General features: G+C 35.9%; 1 protein-coding gene across 1 annotated transcript; it reads left to right on the top strand.

Moving 5' to 3' along the window:
• The first annotated feature begins 1,087 nt into the window (after window positions 1-1,087).
• On the top strand, window positions 1,088-16,959 carry LOC121418177 (rRNA-processing protein FCF1 homolog). Its single transcript, XM_041611899.1, has 6 exons — window positions 1,088-1,216; window positions 1,314-1,381; window positions 8,722-8,954; window positions 9,872-10,032; window positions 14,788-14,882; window positions 15,380-16,959. The coding sequence occupies exons 1-6, from the start codon at window positions 1,103-1,105 to the stop codon at window positions 15,426-15,428; spliced, it is 720 nt and encodes a 239-aa protein (XP_041467833.1). The 5' UTR covers window positions 1,088-1,102; the 3' UTR covers window positions 15,429-16,959.
• Window positions 16,960-17,191: the final 232 nt, after the last annotated feature.

A 17,191-nucleotide genomic window follows, 5' to 3' on the forward strand; every position in this document is an offset into this window, starting at 1 on the left:
ATATGCCTTTTCTTCTGGTGCAGAATTTGAGTGGAAGGTTTAGTAAATATATAACTCCCAAGGAACTGTGAGGTTAGCTTACACAATGGAGATTTTTAGGTTTTGATTTATAATTTGTAGAGATCGAGAGAGATAATGAAAGGGGGGGGGGTAGGGAGTAAGAGGAAGGGTGGTTCCCCCTGTTATTCAATGAAGAAGGAAAACCATCAGTCTCTTTGCCCCGTCAAGTATCATAAAACCCCTAATTCTTTTCTTTCAAGTTTACAATGAATTGATCAATTTTCAATGTTAAGTCATAAGAATCAATTGCATCTGATGTCCAAACTTTATATAGAGTACAAACAGGGTATTATGCTTCAATTTATTTTATAAAGAATTGATCTTTACTTGATTATACAGAACGTACGTTAGTCCCAACTGTGGGATAGAAAATTGAAGGACTCTTGAAATCCATCATATACCCTTAAATGATTTCAGTTTGATTTTACTTTAACAAAAACTTCAAAATCATATTCTTCTTGCTCAAAATTCTTTCTTTTTTTTTTTACGTGAAAGACAGTGGTGATCTCATTTAAAATCAGAGCATTTCCATCAGATACTTGATATATATTAATCAAGTAGATCTAAGTAAGGATTGGAAAAAAAATGAAGAGTGCAAAACATGGCATGATTAAAAAAAAATTTCCTTGTAGTCACAAGCAAGCATTTAAAACTAGAGGGCAAAAGGGGATGACAAAATCTGACTTTTTAAAAAAAAATCTCATCTTGGGACACATTTAAACAAAATATCAGAAAAATAATTTCATATTTTACAATTTTTTACTTTCATCTCTCACCCTGTTTTTTTTTGGTCATGACCCCCATCTGTACGCCAGTGCAATCACTGAATATCACAAGGAAAAAAACATATCTTTTATTTTTGGGAACTTAATTATGTTGATATAGTGCTTTATGCTTCATGAGTTCATCCCACAAATAATCAACTTCTTTCGACTTCAATAAAAAAGGGTCTCCTTTGAATTTAAAGACACCGTATTTTGTGGCCATGTAAGACTTGTCAGGAACCTTCAGTTTTAAAATGATACCATAGCGTGTAAATGTTATGTACGGGGTAACGCGGTCAGTGCGCCATACAACGATTTTATCGGTGGTCGGATCGCGTATTACGTGCGAGCTAAAATTGCACAACTGTATCCACCTGTCCGAACTCAGCATGGTAAGTGATTATCTCAATGTATATATCACTAAATTATGATTAAATCTACAATTATTGATTCGCATTCTTTTATTTGTTTTCTTTTTTTATATTTCAGGGGAAGGATAAAAGAACGAAGAAGTTTGCGACAATGAAACGCATGATATCGCTCAAAGATTCAAGAATGTAAGTTGGCTGTTTTTCTTCAGTCCCACCTGTTGAAAAATATGTTAGAAAGCAACATCAATAAGTATAGGCACGTATTCACTCACACAACATGCGAGGTTAGTAATACTAACCTCGCACAACGCATGTGGTTTCATAGTGGACTTTGACGTTTTCATTCATCACACGAATGTGAGGGAATGAAAAACGCCAAACATTTCAGTATTTCTCCACTAATAAAAATTTGTTTTTATGATTTAACTTTTTTTTAAAATGAATTGAAAATTATTTATAAAAGTGTTTTTATCGCTTACCTCCAAGTCTCAACCAGGATACTCCGTTCGATCCGTCCTTAATACTGCGGTGGAAAGTACGCAAACAACAATCGAAAAGCAATTTTTCGTATCGAACATTCTCAATTCAAGTCGTCAGCGCATAATAGCCAAGGAAATTGTACCAAAAATCAACAGGTTGCATCTCATGACATGTATATACTTATTGGTAAAGTACGCCATCTTTTGACAAGATGATGATGAAAGTGGATTGAACGAGCAAGAAAATAATGCTGATCGCCTAGAATGCAGCTAGCTTGCAACACCGTAAACAAAGGTACGGTAGGCACTTAAGAACCAAGTTTGAAAGGACACTCGTAAAATTGCGTCACTCTCGCGATGAATAATCAGTAGATCGTGGACGTGCGTGTTCAATAAAAACTCTCTGCATGCATGCACTCAGTGTGTATTGAACACGCATGATCTAATGAATATTCATCGGCGAGAGTGACATAATTTTACGAGTATCCTTTCAAACTTGGTTCTTAAGTGCCTACCGACTTTGAAATAATATCGCGCGCCCTCTTTAGGCAAAAGTTGATATCAACGCTGATCAAGAGGCATCTACGTGAAGATCACGAAAAATGCTCTTATTTTATTAAAAAAACAGCAAGGAGAATTCAACAAACGATCCATATGGTTCGGTAAGTGTCATAGCTCAAATATAATGCTTAGCTACGATGTAAAGTCATAGTTATTTTAGTAAAAAGGGTGTGAAAGATTCGCGTGCACCGGTGCATATGAATCCTTCACACACGAGACGATTTGAACCCTTGAGTGGGCACGTATTGTAATTTGTATTACCGGACACTATCATATTTCCGGACGCGCATATTACTGCGTACGAAATCAATTTCGATCCGTAAGATTTCCGCAGTTCAATTTCAGGCACTAATGCAGTTTCGCACTGGCCGATTCCCAGCACACCTAATGATAATCACCAATACTTAGTTGTTACCAAATGTCATGACAAGTCTCACTCACACAACATGCGAGGTTAGTAATACTAACCTCGCACAACGCATGTGGTTTCATAGTGGACTTTGACGTTTTCATTCATCACACGAATGTGAGGGAATAAAAAACGCCAAACGTTTCAGTATTTCTCCACTAATGATTTCTTTTTTAATGGTTTAAGTTTTTTTTTTTAAATGAATTGGAAATTATTTATAAAACTGTTTTTATCGCTTACCTCCAAGTCTCAACCAGGATACTCCGTTCGATCCGTCCTTAATACTGCGGTGGAAAGTATGCAAACAACAATCGAAAAGCAATTTTTCGTATCGAACATTCTCAATTCAAGTCGTCAGCGCTAATAGGAAATTGTACCAAAAATCAACAGGTTGCATCTCATGTATATACTTATTGGTAAAGTACGCCATCTTTTGACAAGATGATGATGAAAGTGGATTGAACGAGCAAGAAAATAATGCTGATCGCCTAGAATGCAGCTAGCTTGCAACACCGTAAACAAAGGTACGGTAGGCATTTAAGAACCAAGTTTGAAAGGACACTCGTAAAATTACGTCACTCTCGCGATGAATATTCATTAGATCGTGGTCGTGCGTGTTCAATACAAACTCTCTGCATGCATGCACTCGGTGTGTATTGAACACGCACGACCACGATCTAATGAATATTCATCGGCGAGAGTGACATAATTTTACGAGTATCCTTTCAAACTTGGTTCGTAAGTGCCTACCGGCTTGGTGAATAATATCGCGCGCCCTCTTTAGGCAAAAGTTGATATCAACGCTGATCAAGAGGCATCTACGTGAAGATCACGAAAAATGCTCTTATTTTATTAAAAAAAACAGCAAAGAGAATTCAACAAACGATCCATATGGTTCGGTAAGTGTTATAGAAAAAGTATAATTCATAGCTATGATGTAAAGTCATAGTTATTTTAGTAAAAATGGTGTGAAAGATTCGCGTGCACCAGGTGCATATGAATCCTTCACACACGAGACGATTTGAAACCATGAGTGGACAAGTCTCTCAGTCACATTTCGATGTCAATATATCCACCACTTTTCAAAATATTGTGATCGGGAATGGCTGTGTTTCGGCTTCGATCTCAACGTCGTTGATTGACATCGCTTCGCGGATCGCTTGGATTCACCGTGCACAGTAATGTTGATATGAACTGAAGTTAGCAACCAAATCGTGCGATCATAGATTCGCATGCGGCATGCTGGCAGTTTGTTCGCCACATTTTCGCATGATTTGGTTGCTAACTTCAGTTCATATCATTATTACGGTGCACGGTGAATCCAAGCGATCTGCGAAGCGATGTCTACGCCGTGTATGTCGATCAACGCGTTGAGATCGAAGCCGAAATACAGCCATTCCCGATCACGATATTTTGAAAAGTGGTAGATATATTGACATCGAAATGTGACTGAGAGACTTGTCATGACATTTGGGAACAAATATTGGTGATGAGGTATGCTGGTAACCGGCCTGTGCGAAACTGCATTAGCGCCCAATTTCACAGATCAATTCAAAGAACAAGATTGCAAAAACAAGGCGAAAAAATCAAACTTTTACCTTATTTTTCTCTAAAATGACAGAAAATGCTTAAAATATCATATAACATAGCTTTGCATTAACAATTGATTCCAACTGATCTATTTTCTGATGGAAATACGGACCTAATTTTTTGCCAAATTTCAATCTCGTCCGCTCCATCGCTCAGATCGTCGACAGCCGCGGCTATAGTTCACAAGGTACCCGGTACCCCGGCTGTGCGCGAGGTTTACCGTGCATAGAGAGCCGTCGACGATCGACAGCGCATCGACAGAACTTGATGTCTGAGGGTCACGATATGAACGAGCATTAATACTGGAAAGTGCCATATCGAACGCGCAAAAAAAAATGAAATTAGTTTATAGCAAACACAAATTTATTACAAAAATCTGCTCAGAATCGATGTAAGAAAGCAGACAAAAACGTAGAATTTACTCATGATATATCATGAAAAAATCACATGCAATTCTTTCTTACATCATAATCAAGAATATTTTGACCCACGCGGCGCGCGTCCGGAAATATGATGTAATTTGTCATGCAAGGTAATAATTGTTTTTCGCGAAGGGGTATGCGGCAAGTGCGGTGCAAAGAAAACGGTTGGAAAATATAAAATTATTTCATCATATTCATAATTTTCAGAATATTTGGAATAGCAAGTGATAATTTTTTCTTGATTGTATTTCCTCTAGTTGCCATTTTTAAAGCACTGAAATAAAAGTGTCCGGCAATAGGATACACTGCCATACATTTTCAATATCATCAATTCTGGGGCCGTATTCTGAAAATTGTTTTAAGAGAAATATTCTTGTATCTTTAGAGTTGCAATGGAATACGTATTCTGGAAACTCTTGTATCTTTTCTTGTAAATTTTCTTGTACAACTATCTATCACTAGATCTATTTTTTTTTTTTTAACACTTAATTTTTATGAGATACTGTCTGGAGACGCCCCTAGCCTGGAGGCGTCTGGGGAGTAAATTCATCTACCTATGTAGGGTAACTCCCCTAACGCCTGGCTTTGCTTTTTAAATGCCTCTCTGTAGAGGCCAGGATTACCTAGACCTAAATCACCAATTTAATTTTTTTTGTTTTTCGCCCAAAATTATGTACATGATCAAGTTTTATTTTTACCCCCATTTTTTAGCATTTTTGTTAATTTTCATTAAATAATAGTAAAATTGAAAAAGTTAAGAGCAAGAGCGTTCACTTACCCGGTCTGTTTACGTTGCCATTTTTATTTATTTTGTCATCGATACCTATACCTAGATACACACGCGTGCAGAGCTGCAACTTAGATTTTAAAAATACTTGCATTTGCTGATTAATATCACGATTCGTAAAATATTTGTTTCGGTTGATAAATATAAAGTAATTTATATGATATTTATTGATTAAAACAAATATTTTGCGATTCCTGATATCTATCGGCAGATGCAAGTATTTTTTTAATCCAAGTTGGCAGCTCTATACTGTACTGTAGAGCTTCATAGTGGATTTTGACGTTTTCATTCATCACATGAATGTGAGGGAATGAAACACGCCAAAAATTTCAACATATATCATATACGTAAATTACATCAATCAAGATAATTTTACAGAAATGTATTTGAAATCATTTGTAAATATAGTTGTTTAATGCTTACCTCCAAATTTCGGCCAAGATCACTCCGTCTGTCCATCCAAGTACTGTGGTGGAAATCGCGCAAACAACAATTGAAACGCGAATTTCCTATCGAACAGTCTTGATTTAAATCGTCAGCGCATAATAAGAAATTGTACAAAAAATCAACAGGTTGCATTTCATACTTATAGGTAAAGTACGCCATCTTTTGACAGATGATGATGAAAGTGGATTGAACAAGCAAGAAAATAATGCTGAGCGCCTAGAATGCAGCTAGCAGTACAAGCTGCAGAACGCGAACTGTAAACAAATGGTACAAAGAGGCTTATGAATAATATCGCGCGCCCTCTTTAGGCAAAAATTGATATCCAAGCTGGGCGTTGTGGCATGCGCCTGTAACCCAAGCTTTTGGGAAGTTACAAATTGATGCAGAGGTTCGAGCCCTGGTCATGTCTTTCGGATAGTGACGTTAAAGGTCGGTCCCAGATGTAAATAATCATATCTGATTGATACATGTCTGACAAAACTCAAACACACACTGATCAAGAGGCATCTATGTGAATATCACGGAAAAATGCTTTTATTAAAAAAAAACAGCATAGAGAAGTCAACAAACGATCCATATGGTTCAGTAAATGTCATAGCACAATTAGAAATCTTAGCTATAATGTAATGCCATAGTTACTTTAGTAAAAGGGTGTGAAAGATTCGCGTGCACCAGGTGCATATGAATCCTTCGCACGCGAGATGATTTTAAACCATGGGTGGAGGCACACGGCCAATATGGGAGACTCCAATATGGGAGACAATCTCCCATATTGGAGACTTGCTTTGCAAAAGGACAAAAGAAACAACACCAACAAAAGCATGATTTTTTCCACCAAAAATTTTGTCTCACTAGGTGGTTTCAGACCGCCTCGAAAATCTTCAGTTCCAGGTATTCTCTGATCGGGAAATTTACCCCGAGCAGAAAATACCAGGTATTTTGGTAATGTGAAAGCAAACTACGCGTAATTTCCCTGAAAGAAAATACCCGCTAAATAGTAGGTACTTGGCAAAATTACGAGAATTTTCGCGGGGATTTTTCCAAGGTCGCAGGTATTTTGGCAATGTGAAAGCAATTTACAGAAACTTTTAGCTCAGCGTGTCATTGGGCGCTGGCACCGTGGGTGGCTGCTGGGCTAATGATTTTGAATCTCGCGCCTTGCCTGCTTATCAGACCATACTGCGCATGCTCGTAACTTCAGGAACTTATCCTGAAGGGTATGTTTCGGGCCGGTGTGAATGCAGGAATAGTTAATGGGTATTTTTTAGCCTCAAAAAGTTCTCATAATTTAACGGGATTCTTATGGTCGAAGCGGTTTGAAACCACCTAAAGAGGTTAGAAGACCATTTGTTTTGTGTGTGATTGACAACAAAAATCCTTATCAGATTGTGGTCTCAATAACTTGGAAAGAAAATTGTGAAAACAGAAATTATGCACTTACCACGATTATATGGATGAAGGTCTATCGTGTGGCAGTTTCCTGACATCAAGGCACAGATTGGAACCTCAAAAAACCGAAAATTTCTCTCCTTCTACCCCAGTCTCGATCGGCTATTTTGTTATGAATTTTGAAAGAATTAGGAGAGGTATCGCGACAGAACTTTTCGGGTTTTTTTTTTAGGTTCCCTCGATGTCGGGATACTGCCACACGATAAACCTTCATATTATCGTGCTAAGTGCATAATTTCTGTTTTCACAATTTTCTTTCCAAGTTATTGAGACCACAATCTACCCTAGTCCTGTGTCTATGTGTAAATGCATGGTGGAGTTCTGGGCTTTGGATAATGAGCTCCCTGGGTTACTGAAAGGGATTACTCTTCAAGGTTCAAGCACAGAAGCATTCAAGCATAAGCGTCGGTGGCGCATAGGAAATTATACCACATGTCAACAATGCGCTTGATTATTTTTTTTAGAAGGGACACTTCTATTGGTTGACTGAAACATATAAAAAGTTTAATGATTGGTGGATAAAATATTAGGCGTGTCACAGATAAAATAGGGGACGAACTTACAGAGATCAGACACGACAGACAGTTTTCAGAATACCGATTCAAGAGAATTTTAGCAAGCTGTTATCTTGCTGAGTTACAAGAAAAGTTAAAACAATTTTCAGAATACTACCCCTGGCCTCTGGCTTGTAGTTGTAAGTTAGGCATCATACACTTCAAAGTGATTTTTTTCTAAAAACCCAGTCAAAGATTAGGCGCTGATGCAGTTTCGCACTGCCACCATCCGAATCTTTCCACCAGAAAATTCGGAAATTGATGATGACATCAATATCAAAGAAAGACTAAAGTGCCCAAATATCGCACACTTAAGCATAATTGGGCCAAAACATAAATTCAATCATTGAATCAAATAAAAATCATGTTTATATCCGTAGTACACATGTTAAATGTTAATGTCATAAAAATGTAATCTAAAAAATTATGGTAAACGGAAATTATTTACTTACTACCATAACTTCAAAAGCTTGCTTATATCAGGAAGAGAGACCTGCGGGTCACAGTTCTTTTTGCGTGCTCTTCTACATGTAGGCGACCGCCGCGACCCACATTGACTGGCTCCTCCAAAAAGTGCCTTTGAATGTCTTTGACAGATACATGGTGCTATACAAATGCTGTGCATCATCATCATCATTTATCATAAAAAAAATTAGATCTTTGTCTTTTATCCTCAAATTTATTATTAAGTAACCCATTTTTTTAGTTTTTTTTCATGTCTTAGGAATCATTTTTTTTCTCATTAGATAATTTCATATTGTGCAAAGTACATGTATAATTATCATGATGTTTTTTTATGGTAAGAAAAATTGTACAATTTTGTCACAGAAATGAAAAGGACAGACAGAAGAAGGAAAAACCTAAATGGAAGGTGGAGAAGGAAAAGGCACATCAAGTGAAAATAAGAGAGGTTCCTCAATACTCCTCTGCATTGTTCTTCAAGTACAACACACAACTTGGTCCTCCTTATTACGTCATCGTTGATACCAACTTTGTCAACTTCTCTATCAAGAATAAGATAGACCTTGTTCAAGGCATGATGGATTGTCTGTATGCTAAATGTAAGTGCTGTTTTTGTTGTTGTTTGATATTAGGTGTTCATTCATGAGAGAACATTTACGGCATAACATATTTTGATTATTATGATTGTTGCTCTTTAAAAATAAATATATTCATTGGGATGCCAGTAGGAATGCAATTCTTTAGTTGTACCTTTTTTTGCTGCTGCTTTCAGCAATGATTTCGAGCGAAGCATACAGTGATTATTTAACTCACATATTTTACCATTTTGCTCTAATAGAGAAATAGAGTAATCAGTCTAGACCATTCAGAGGTGCTTAGACACATGTATTAATCGCTGTATAAGTTCAATCATGTATTAAACATGCTTGAGTTCAGTGTGTTGTAACTCATATAGACAATTTTTACCCAAAATGCTGCTTAAATAACCATTAAAAATTAAAAATAATTGATATTTCTCAACAATGATTTGGAATTTATAATATTGATAATAAACTTTTAAGGTTTGCATGGCAGTTTGAAAATTAAAATTCTTCTCTCGAGGGCTGCTTAGAAGTCCATCTTTTGTGTTCAGATATTTTAATGCACTATGATTTACATGTATTGGCAGAAATATTGTTTTGACTGTGGGTCTTTTCATTTGTGGTGGCTATTTCAAATGTTTGAGGGACTTATTGCCCTCACTTTTTTTTTCACTGTTTGGTACATAGAACATAGAACATGGTGAACGGTAAACCTTATGTTAGTAATCATTAATTTGCACTTTTCTTTGCAGAGTGCTAAGTCCGAAAAAGCTAACATTACCGTGGCTTTATAGCATCCCCATCTTGGCTCACAAACATTTTTATTTTTGAAGGAATAAATATTATATTATAGCCATTAATATTGCAAGAAATCCTAAAAATCTGGGTTTGATTATTTTCATTATTTGTTTTCTTATTATTTTCACTTTCTCCAGGCATACCATGTATTACAGACTGTGTGATGGCCGAGATTGAAAAGCTTGGGAAGAAGTATAATGTAGCTCTAAGAACAGTTAAAGATCCAAGGATAGAACGGCTCCCGTGCATGCACACTGGGACGTATGCTGATGATTGTATTGTGCAAAGAGTTACACAGGTTTGTTGCTGTTCGCTTGAATGTTGACAAATATGTTTTGTCAAAAATCCTGCTGTCTTAATGGTTAAAAGTAAATGACATGACAAACTATAGTTCTGCCCCATTTCTCACCAGCGTGATGAGAAGATACATGGAAGCTTGGGCCATTTTGCCCCCAATTGCTGAAAAGAGCATAGGAAAATTAATAAAAACTAGATTTTAATTCGTCATGAGGACGAATTAGGTGGTCTGTCATGAATTTTCATTCAGTGTCGGCTAATGTTGTATGAAATGAATTACTTAGATATAATTGGTAATCTTGATTATAGACATCATAGGACTAAATTTGGACCATTCCTATATTTGATTATTAATGTGGTGATGACAATCGTGATGATTATAATGATGGTGGTGATAATACAATACAGTTAATATGAAATGAAGTTTGGAGCACGTAAAACGCCTTAAAAACTCAAAAATTTCAGACGATTTTTACCAAATTTGACATTCTAAAATTGCGCAATGAAAGGCGCCTTAATTTCCACAGCAGCTAATTTTTAATCGACAGTTCTATGTTTTTTGTGCAAAATCTGTTTAAAACCCATTTGTACTGTTACCACTTTTTTTCTAGATTTCAAGCAAGAATTTTTACAATTTCAGTGGGTATAAATTCCACAGAATACATGAAAAGTCATAGGTGACACTTTTTTTAAAACTGAAATATGTTTAATACTTTTGTTCAAAATTTCTTCTAAATTTCAATAATTTAATTAGAAATTTCTGAATCACAATGCTTCAGTTTCCCAGCATTCTATTAAGAACTGATCAGCGATGTTTTCTATGAAAGAATAACGTAGAATTTTGTTGCAAAAGTTTGCACAATTTCTGCAAATTTCTAAACATTTCACATTTTTCCGTCAATAATTTTCAATATCCATTGATTAATTGAGTATGACTGAAAATTATTTCAAAATTCTTTCGTGATGATTTTTTAGTGAAAAAGGGTTAGGTAAAAGATTAAAATACAAGTAATTTTCCCGCAAAATTAACAAAATTGCACAATCTGTTTAATTTCATATAAGGTACCTGCAAATTTGTTATACATTATATTTAATAGAAATGACCACAACAAAAAAATCCCGGAATTTCCACAAAATGTCTGGAATGAAATTTTTCCACCAAATAGCGTTTCAATATTGTAGCGTTTACTCAGAAAATACATAAATGATGTTTTACAATGTTAAAACTGCCTCTTGAAAAGTTCCGGAAATAATACGAAAAATGTTGTACATGAAAAAGCGCAAAACCAGTGGGCTTGAAACTTACAGGAAGACCGTAAAATTGATTAATAAAACATTTTCTCTAAAAAATTCACAAAAATTAGGCACAGAAAAATTTTGCAAAAGCTTAAACAGGTCACAAAACATTGATGCTGCGGTCGAAAGTGAAAATTATTCACACGTTATTTGTAGAAAATTGTTTCGACTACATCATATCAAAATTTGAGAGAAAACTGACCACTAATAAAAAAGATACGGTCAAATATCTATAAATTCGTTGACGTATATTGCGAAAATATGTAATTTTTATTTCTAACATAATTTTGTGGTATTTACACAATCTCCAAATGAGATATTTACTCTATCCAAGAGTGAGGAAAAATTGGGGGTCAACGGACTCCTTGAAGAGCTACAGTGAATTTTATATAGGCATATTTTTGCCCACTTTTGACTTATTTTGCGAGTTTGCACGCGCTTGTAATGCACATTTGAATTGACGCGCATTTGGGTATTATTGGTCGTAAGAGGCTGAATGAGGTATCAAATTAATCAGAAGATCATGGACAGTGAACAGACATAAAATAAATGACGACTCGAAGATGCATACCGATGGTAGGAGCAAAAACGCGCACGCATACCTGTGCGCGCGCAAATTTTTGACATGCTCAAAATGGCCTGAAACGTACCCAAATTTGACCACGATTGATTTGGGGAATTTTAAAATTTTGACGCGCGCGTACGTGCGCGTCGTGACCTTTGCATGACCTCTGTTGACATGTCCTGATGACCTGTCATCTGAACTTGATATGATGCAAATATGAATGATTTATGATGATTAGTTGCGATGATATGATCAATAATTTAATTTTACAAAATGGCGCCTAGATGACGTCATCAGGATTTGATGACCTTGAAAAGTTTCGTTTCGCGATTCCACAATACTATCCATACATGACATGAAAATCAAGAAATTTGACAGGCCCGATTTTGAGATAACCTGGCGTCAAAATTTGGCAATAAAAATAAATAAAGTAAAATCTGACGAATATAATAGGTGATCTGTCATATTCATGACAGACCACCTAATAATAGAGGAAAAAAAAAAAAAAAAAAAAAGAAAGTCAAGCCAGGTTTGAACCACCGACCCTAGCGTTACCAGGCAGGTGCGTTATCCAGTCGACCACGATCTTCCGGACAGACAGGGAGCGCAAAACAGGAAACATATTGTCAATATAAATTGTTGCAAGTACAAAAATGTCATGATGACAAACCTAGTACAAATTCCAGTTTTGAGAATAGTACAAGCTTTAAAATGAAACAATGGACATATTGTCTAAAGGGTACATTCTAAGGTAAAACATATTTAAAAGTTGGCGAGAAAAGACCAATATTTACGTAATTAGAATCAATTTACATGAGTGTTGTGACATCATGAAACAGAAAACACTAATTTTTAGTTCCGACGCCATGTTGATGACGTCACGATGTTTTTAAGGGTCAAATGTGGCATAAAATCATATCTCCAATTCATACTCTATTCGAATAGGAAAAAAAAATTGGGGGTCAACGGACTCCTTGAAGAGCTACAGTGAATTTTATATAGGCATATTTTTGCCCACTTTTGACTTATTTTGCGAGTTTGCACGCGCTTGTAATGCACATTTGAATTGACGCGCATTTGGGTATTATTGGTCGTAAGAGGCTGAATGAGGTATCAAATTAATCAGAAGATCATGGACAGTGAACAGACATAAAATAAATGACGACTCGAAGATGCATACCGATGGTAGGAGCAAAAACGCGCACGCATACCTGTGCGCGCGCAAATTTTTGACATGCTCAAAATGGCCTGAAACGTACCCAAATTTGACCACGATTGATTTGGGGAATTTTAAAATTTTGACGCGCGCGTACGTGCGCGTCGTGACCTTTGCATGACCTCTGTTGACATGTCCTGATGACCTGTCATCTGAACTTGATATGATGCAAATATGAATGATTTATGATGATTAGTTGCGATGATATGATCAATAATTTAATTTTACAAAATGGCGCCTAGATGACGTCATCAGGATTTGATGACCTTGAAAAGTTTCGTTTCGCGATTCCACAATACTATCCATACATGACATGAAAATCAAGAAATTTGACAGGCCCGATTTTGAGATAACCTGGCGTCAAAATTTGGCAATAAAAATAAATAAAGTAAAATCTGACGAATATAATAGGTGATCTGTCATATTCATGACAGACCACCTAAAAATCCCTGGAAAATCCACTACAATGTTGCATACTTAAGCAGTAGGTGCCTGGGGTGGTATTTCATAAAGCTGTCCGTAAAGTAATACATGAATTTACAAATGACTGGAACATGTTCTTAGGTGCTGCTTCAGTTACATATGGATCTATCATTTAGCATAAGAAAGCGTCACCAGTCATGAGTAAAGTCATTCATAAACAGTTTCATGAAATGCCCCCAGTTTTTGTTTTGTGTTCACTGATATCTGAAATCAATAGGTTTGATTTATACACATTTAAATTAAAACAAGGTGCCATCCTCTCATTCTAGTATGTATGAAATGAACAGAAAATATGTCTACTGCGTACTATCTCTCATTAAAAGAATCGCAATAAGTTACAAAAATGATGAATAAAATATTTTCATGGTGGCTGAATTCAGAGCAATTTAAATGGAAATATTTGAAACTTCAAATAATGAAAGGAGAAAAAAATAATAGTGACTGTAGATATTTTTGAGTACCTCATTGTCTCCAGTTGCATATCACTTTGTCTGCAAACTTCATTATTCCTTAGTAAGTATCATGGTTTATTTCGCTTTTTGTCTCGCCCAATGGAGGTAAAGGCGAGACTTAGGGATCCAAATGTCGTCCCGTCCGTCGTCCATCTGTCACAAACCTAATGACACCCAACTCCACAACCGTAAGTCGCTTTTCAACCAAACATGGATGGTAGATGGACTTGGGGGACCTGCATGTTATGCTGCAGTCGGAGGTCACATGATAAGGTCAAAGGTCATTTTCAGGTCAACGTTAAAGTTTACATGCAAGACTCTCTTATGACACCTAACTCTGCAACCGTAAGTCACTTTTCAACCAAACTTGGATCGTAGATGGACTTGGGGGACCTGCATGTTATGCTGCAGTCGGAGGTCACATGGTAAGGTCAAAGGTCATTTTCAGGTCAACTTTAAAGTTTATGTGCAAGGTTCTTATGACAAGTGTTATTCCATCCCAGTCATTTCACAATTAAGTTTCGATACAATTCTGTTGCGTGCCCTCGCAAATCACAATATTTCTTGTTATTTTCATAAGTGGGCGAGACACAAAAATCGCTTTTGCCTTGTTATGTAAATCAACTTGGTGTTGGAGTTAACTTGGTATTTAAATTCTAGTTTTTATAATAACAAATTTGAATGAATTTGAAAAAGTAGACATCCCATTTAAAAAGAGTTTTGTTTTTATTTATCTTTATTTAGCATAAATGTTATATCGTGGCTACTTGTGACCGAGATTTGAAGAGGAGAATTAGGAAGATTCCAGGAGTGCCCATCATGTATCTCTCTCAGCATAGGTAAGAACATATCTTTTTTTCTTCAATCACCAATATTTCGTCACTGTTACAGCTTCAAAACAATATTAAATAGTTTAAGTCAGTTATAATATATATCCAGTATGATTTTTTCTTGTGATGTTTGTTTTCTTTTCCATGAAAAACCTGAGGAAAACAAAGCATAGTATAATGCTGATAATGCAGAAAAAATGACAGATTTTTTTTCTTTGCTGATAGTGCCGGAAAAAATGATGGATTTTGTTGTTTACCTTAAGCAGATGTTTTAGCTTATTTATACCAAATATTTTTGCTGGAACATTCCGAGATGGAACTGTCACTAATTAGCAACATGAAAATTCAACATTACAGCACATATTCAAGGATGTTCACTTGCGCAAGTGACAAAGTGTACATATAAACCTACGTGACCGTCCAACTCCTGGCCACAACATACACAAGTTGACTGAATATTTTCTGTGCCTCCATCATCATTTTGTTTTTGTATTTTTCTTTCCTAGGTATACAATTGAGAGGATGCCAGATGCTTTCGGTGCTCCTCGGGTATGATCAGCGAATGGTGATTAGTCTTTTATTCAAGACATGAACAAAGCTCAAGCTCTGTCTATCAGCATTGATAGACCTGTATGGGCCTTCTGATAGAATGGCAATTAGCTTTTTATTCCATACTTAGCGATCTCAAATGACTTCAGTCCATGAAAGCTGACAATGGTGACATTTTGAAGATCTGCTCTGCGTATTACCAATGGACAATCGACCTATGTTGACCTTGTGTGAGGTATTCTTGTGTAGCATCCACTGCCCATGCTTCACTGATCAGGAATTATATTCCAAGGACAACTTTAGTGCATCCTGTCAAGATTGAAATTGGATCACTGATGTCAGAGGCCTTCTGAAGACCGCTTTAACTTAAACTGTGGTCTAATTCTGTTCTTATCGTATGGGAAGCGAAGAATATTATTTTAAAATAAGTATGTAAGTTGTATGCTTCTAATATTTATTGTGTTTTTTTCCAAGCTTTCATGATGAGGAAAACTATATTCTTCATCATATTCAAACAGTTGTCAACTGAACGTACTGTCAAGTTGAATCTTTACCGTTTCAGTTTTCAAACACATCATTCGTGATTGTGTTTACCTGATTATCCCAGGACATTTTGGAAAAGTGAACTCCAGGGCATCAACTCTGGTCGACACTCTTTAGATGAACTCCCAAAAGATGATAGGTGATTTATTTATTTTCCTTTTCCCCTTTTCTTTTCCTTTACGATGTGTTTTTTTTTTCATTCTCGCATTGTTAACCTTACACTTAGACACCATTCTCACTACCTTCCTAAAACTAGTTTAGTGTAAACTAGTTCAACATGTAGTGAGAACGGTCAAAGCGATCTTCAAAACCGGTTCAGAAAACCACCTTGCGATGAAGTTTTAAGATCGCTTTGCCTTGTTAAACTGGTTATAGCGTGAGGATACACCCGTTCTTTTCACATTTTGAGCTAGCCACTCCACACGACGGGTAGAATGCTAACGCTGTGATTTCAAATTTCGCGCGAAACTGTCACCCCACTGAGAGCATATCCATTGCAACGAGATTGCTTTACATGAAGTGATTTTGAAAACCACTTTCATGTGATCAAGTGGGAATGCTTGCGAAGCGAGCTTCCAAACTGGTTTCCTGAATCGGTAAACTAGTTTTAGAAAGCGTAATGAGGACGGCCTCATATTATAGATATTTTGTATTTCCATAATTCTTTGTAAGTGCAGCTCAATATTGATGTTTACATATACCAGTAATGATTAAGAAAATGAAAACATCTGGCTTGGAATAAAATGTCCATTGTTGAAAGAAAGGGCAGAATATGAAACACTTGATTTTCTGAAAAATATTGATGTAAGTTTTAATGCTGATAGAATAACTGTCTCATTTGTCTTCATTTCCCTAATGCATTGTTTACTGGTTCTAAAATCAATCTTTGATTTGCTTTTATCTCTTATGTAATCAAGGAAAGACCTATTTGTAAATAAAAACTAATGATGTGTATTGTTTATTTACATCATTATATTTGTGAATTACACATAACTTATGACCAAGGTTTCATGATTTTTTTTCAATGGTGTGTAATAACTTAAATCAAACAAGCAGAACTCTGAAAATGATTTTTTTTTAAATATACTTGTATGTTTTATTGAATCATAAAACAAAAAACGCTAAAATTGCAAGATATTATTTACAAGAAATGTAGTACAAGTCCACCATGACAGGAATGGTTAATTTGAATAAAAAGAGAAAAATCCAACAAGCATAACACTGAA

The sequence above is a fragment of the Lytechinus variegatus genome, chromosome 7 (genome assembly GCF_018143015.1).
Source record: "Lytechinus variegatus isolate NC3 chromosome 7, Lvar_3.0, whole genome shotgun sequence".
Taxonomy (NCBI): Eukaryota; Metazoa; Echinodermata; class Echinoidea; order Temnopleuroida; family Toxopneustidae; genus Lytechinus; species Lytechinus variegatus.

What these genes read in the sequence shown, in the direction of transcription:
- LOC121418177 (XM_041611899.1), top strand. Translation starts at nt 1,103, where the DNA reads ATGTACGGGGTAACGCGGTCAGTGCGCCATACAACGATTTTATCGGTG. An exon ending in TCGCTCAAAGATTCAAGAAT is followed by an intron (nt 1,382 to 8,721) that starts GTAAGTTGGCTG and finishes ATTTTGTCACAG; the next exon opens with AAATGAAAAGGACAGACAGA. An exon ending in TTGTGCAAAGAGTTACACAG is followed by an intron (nt 10,033 to 14,787) that starts GTTTGTTGCTGT and finishes ATCTTTATTTAG; the next exon opens with CATAAATGTTATATCGTGGC.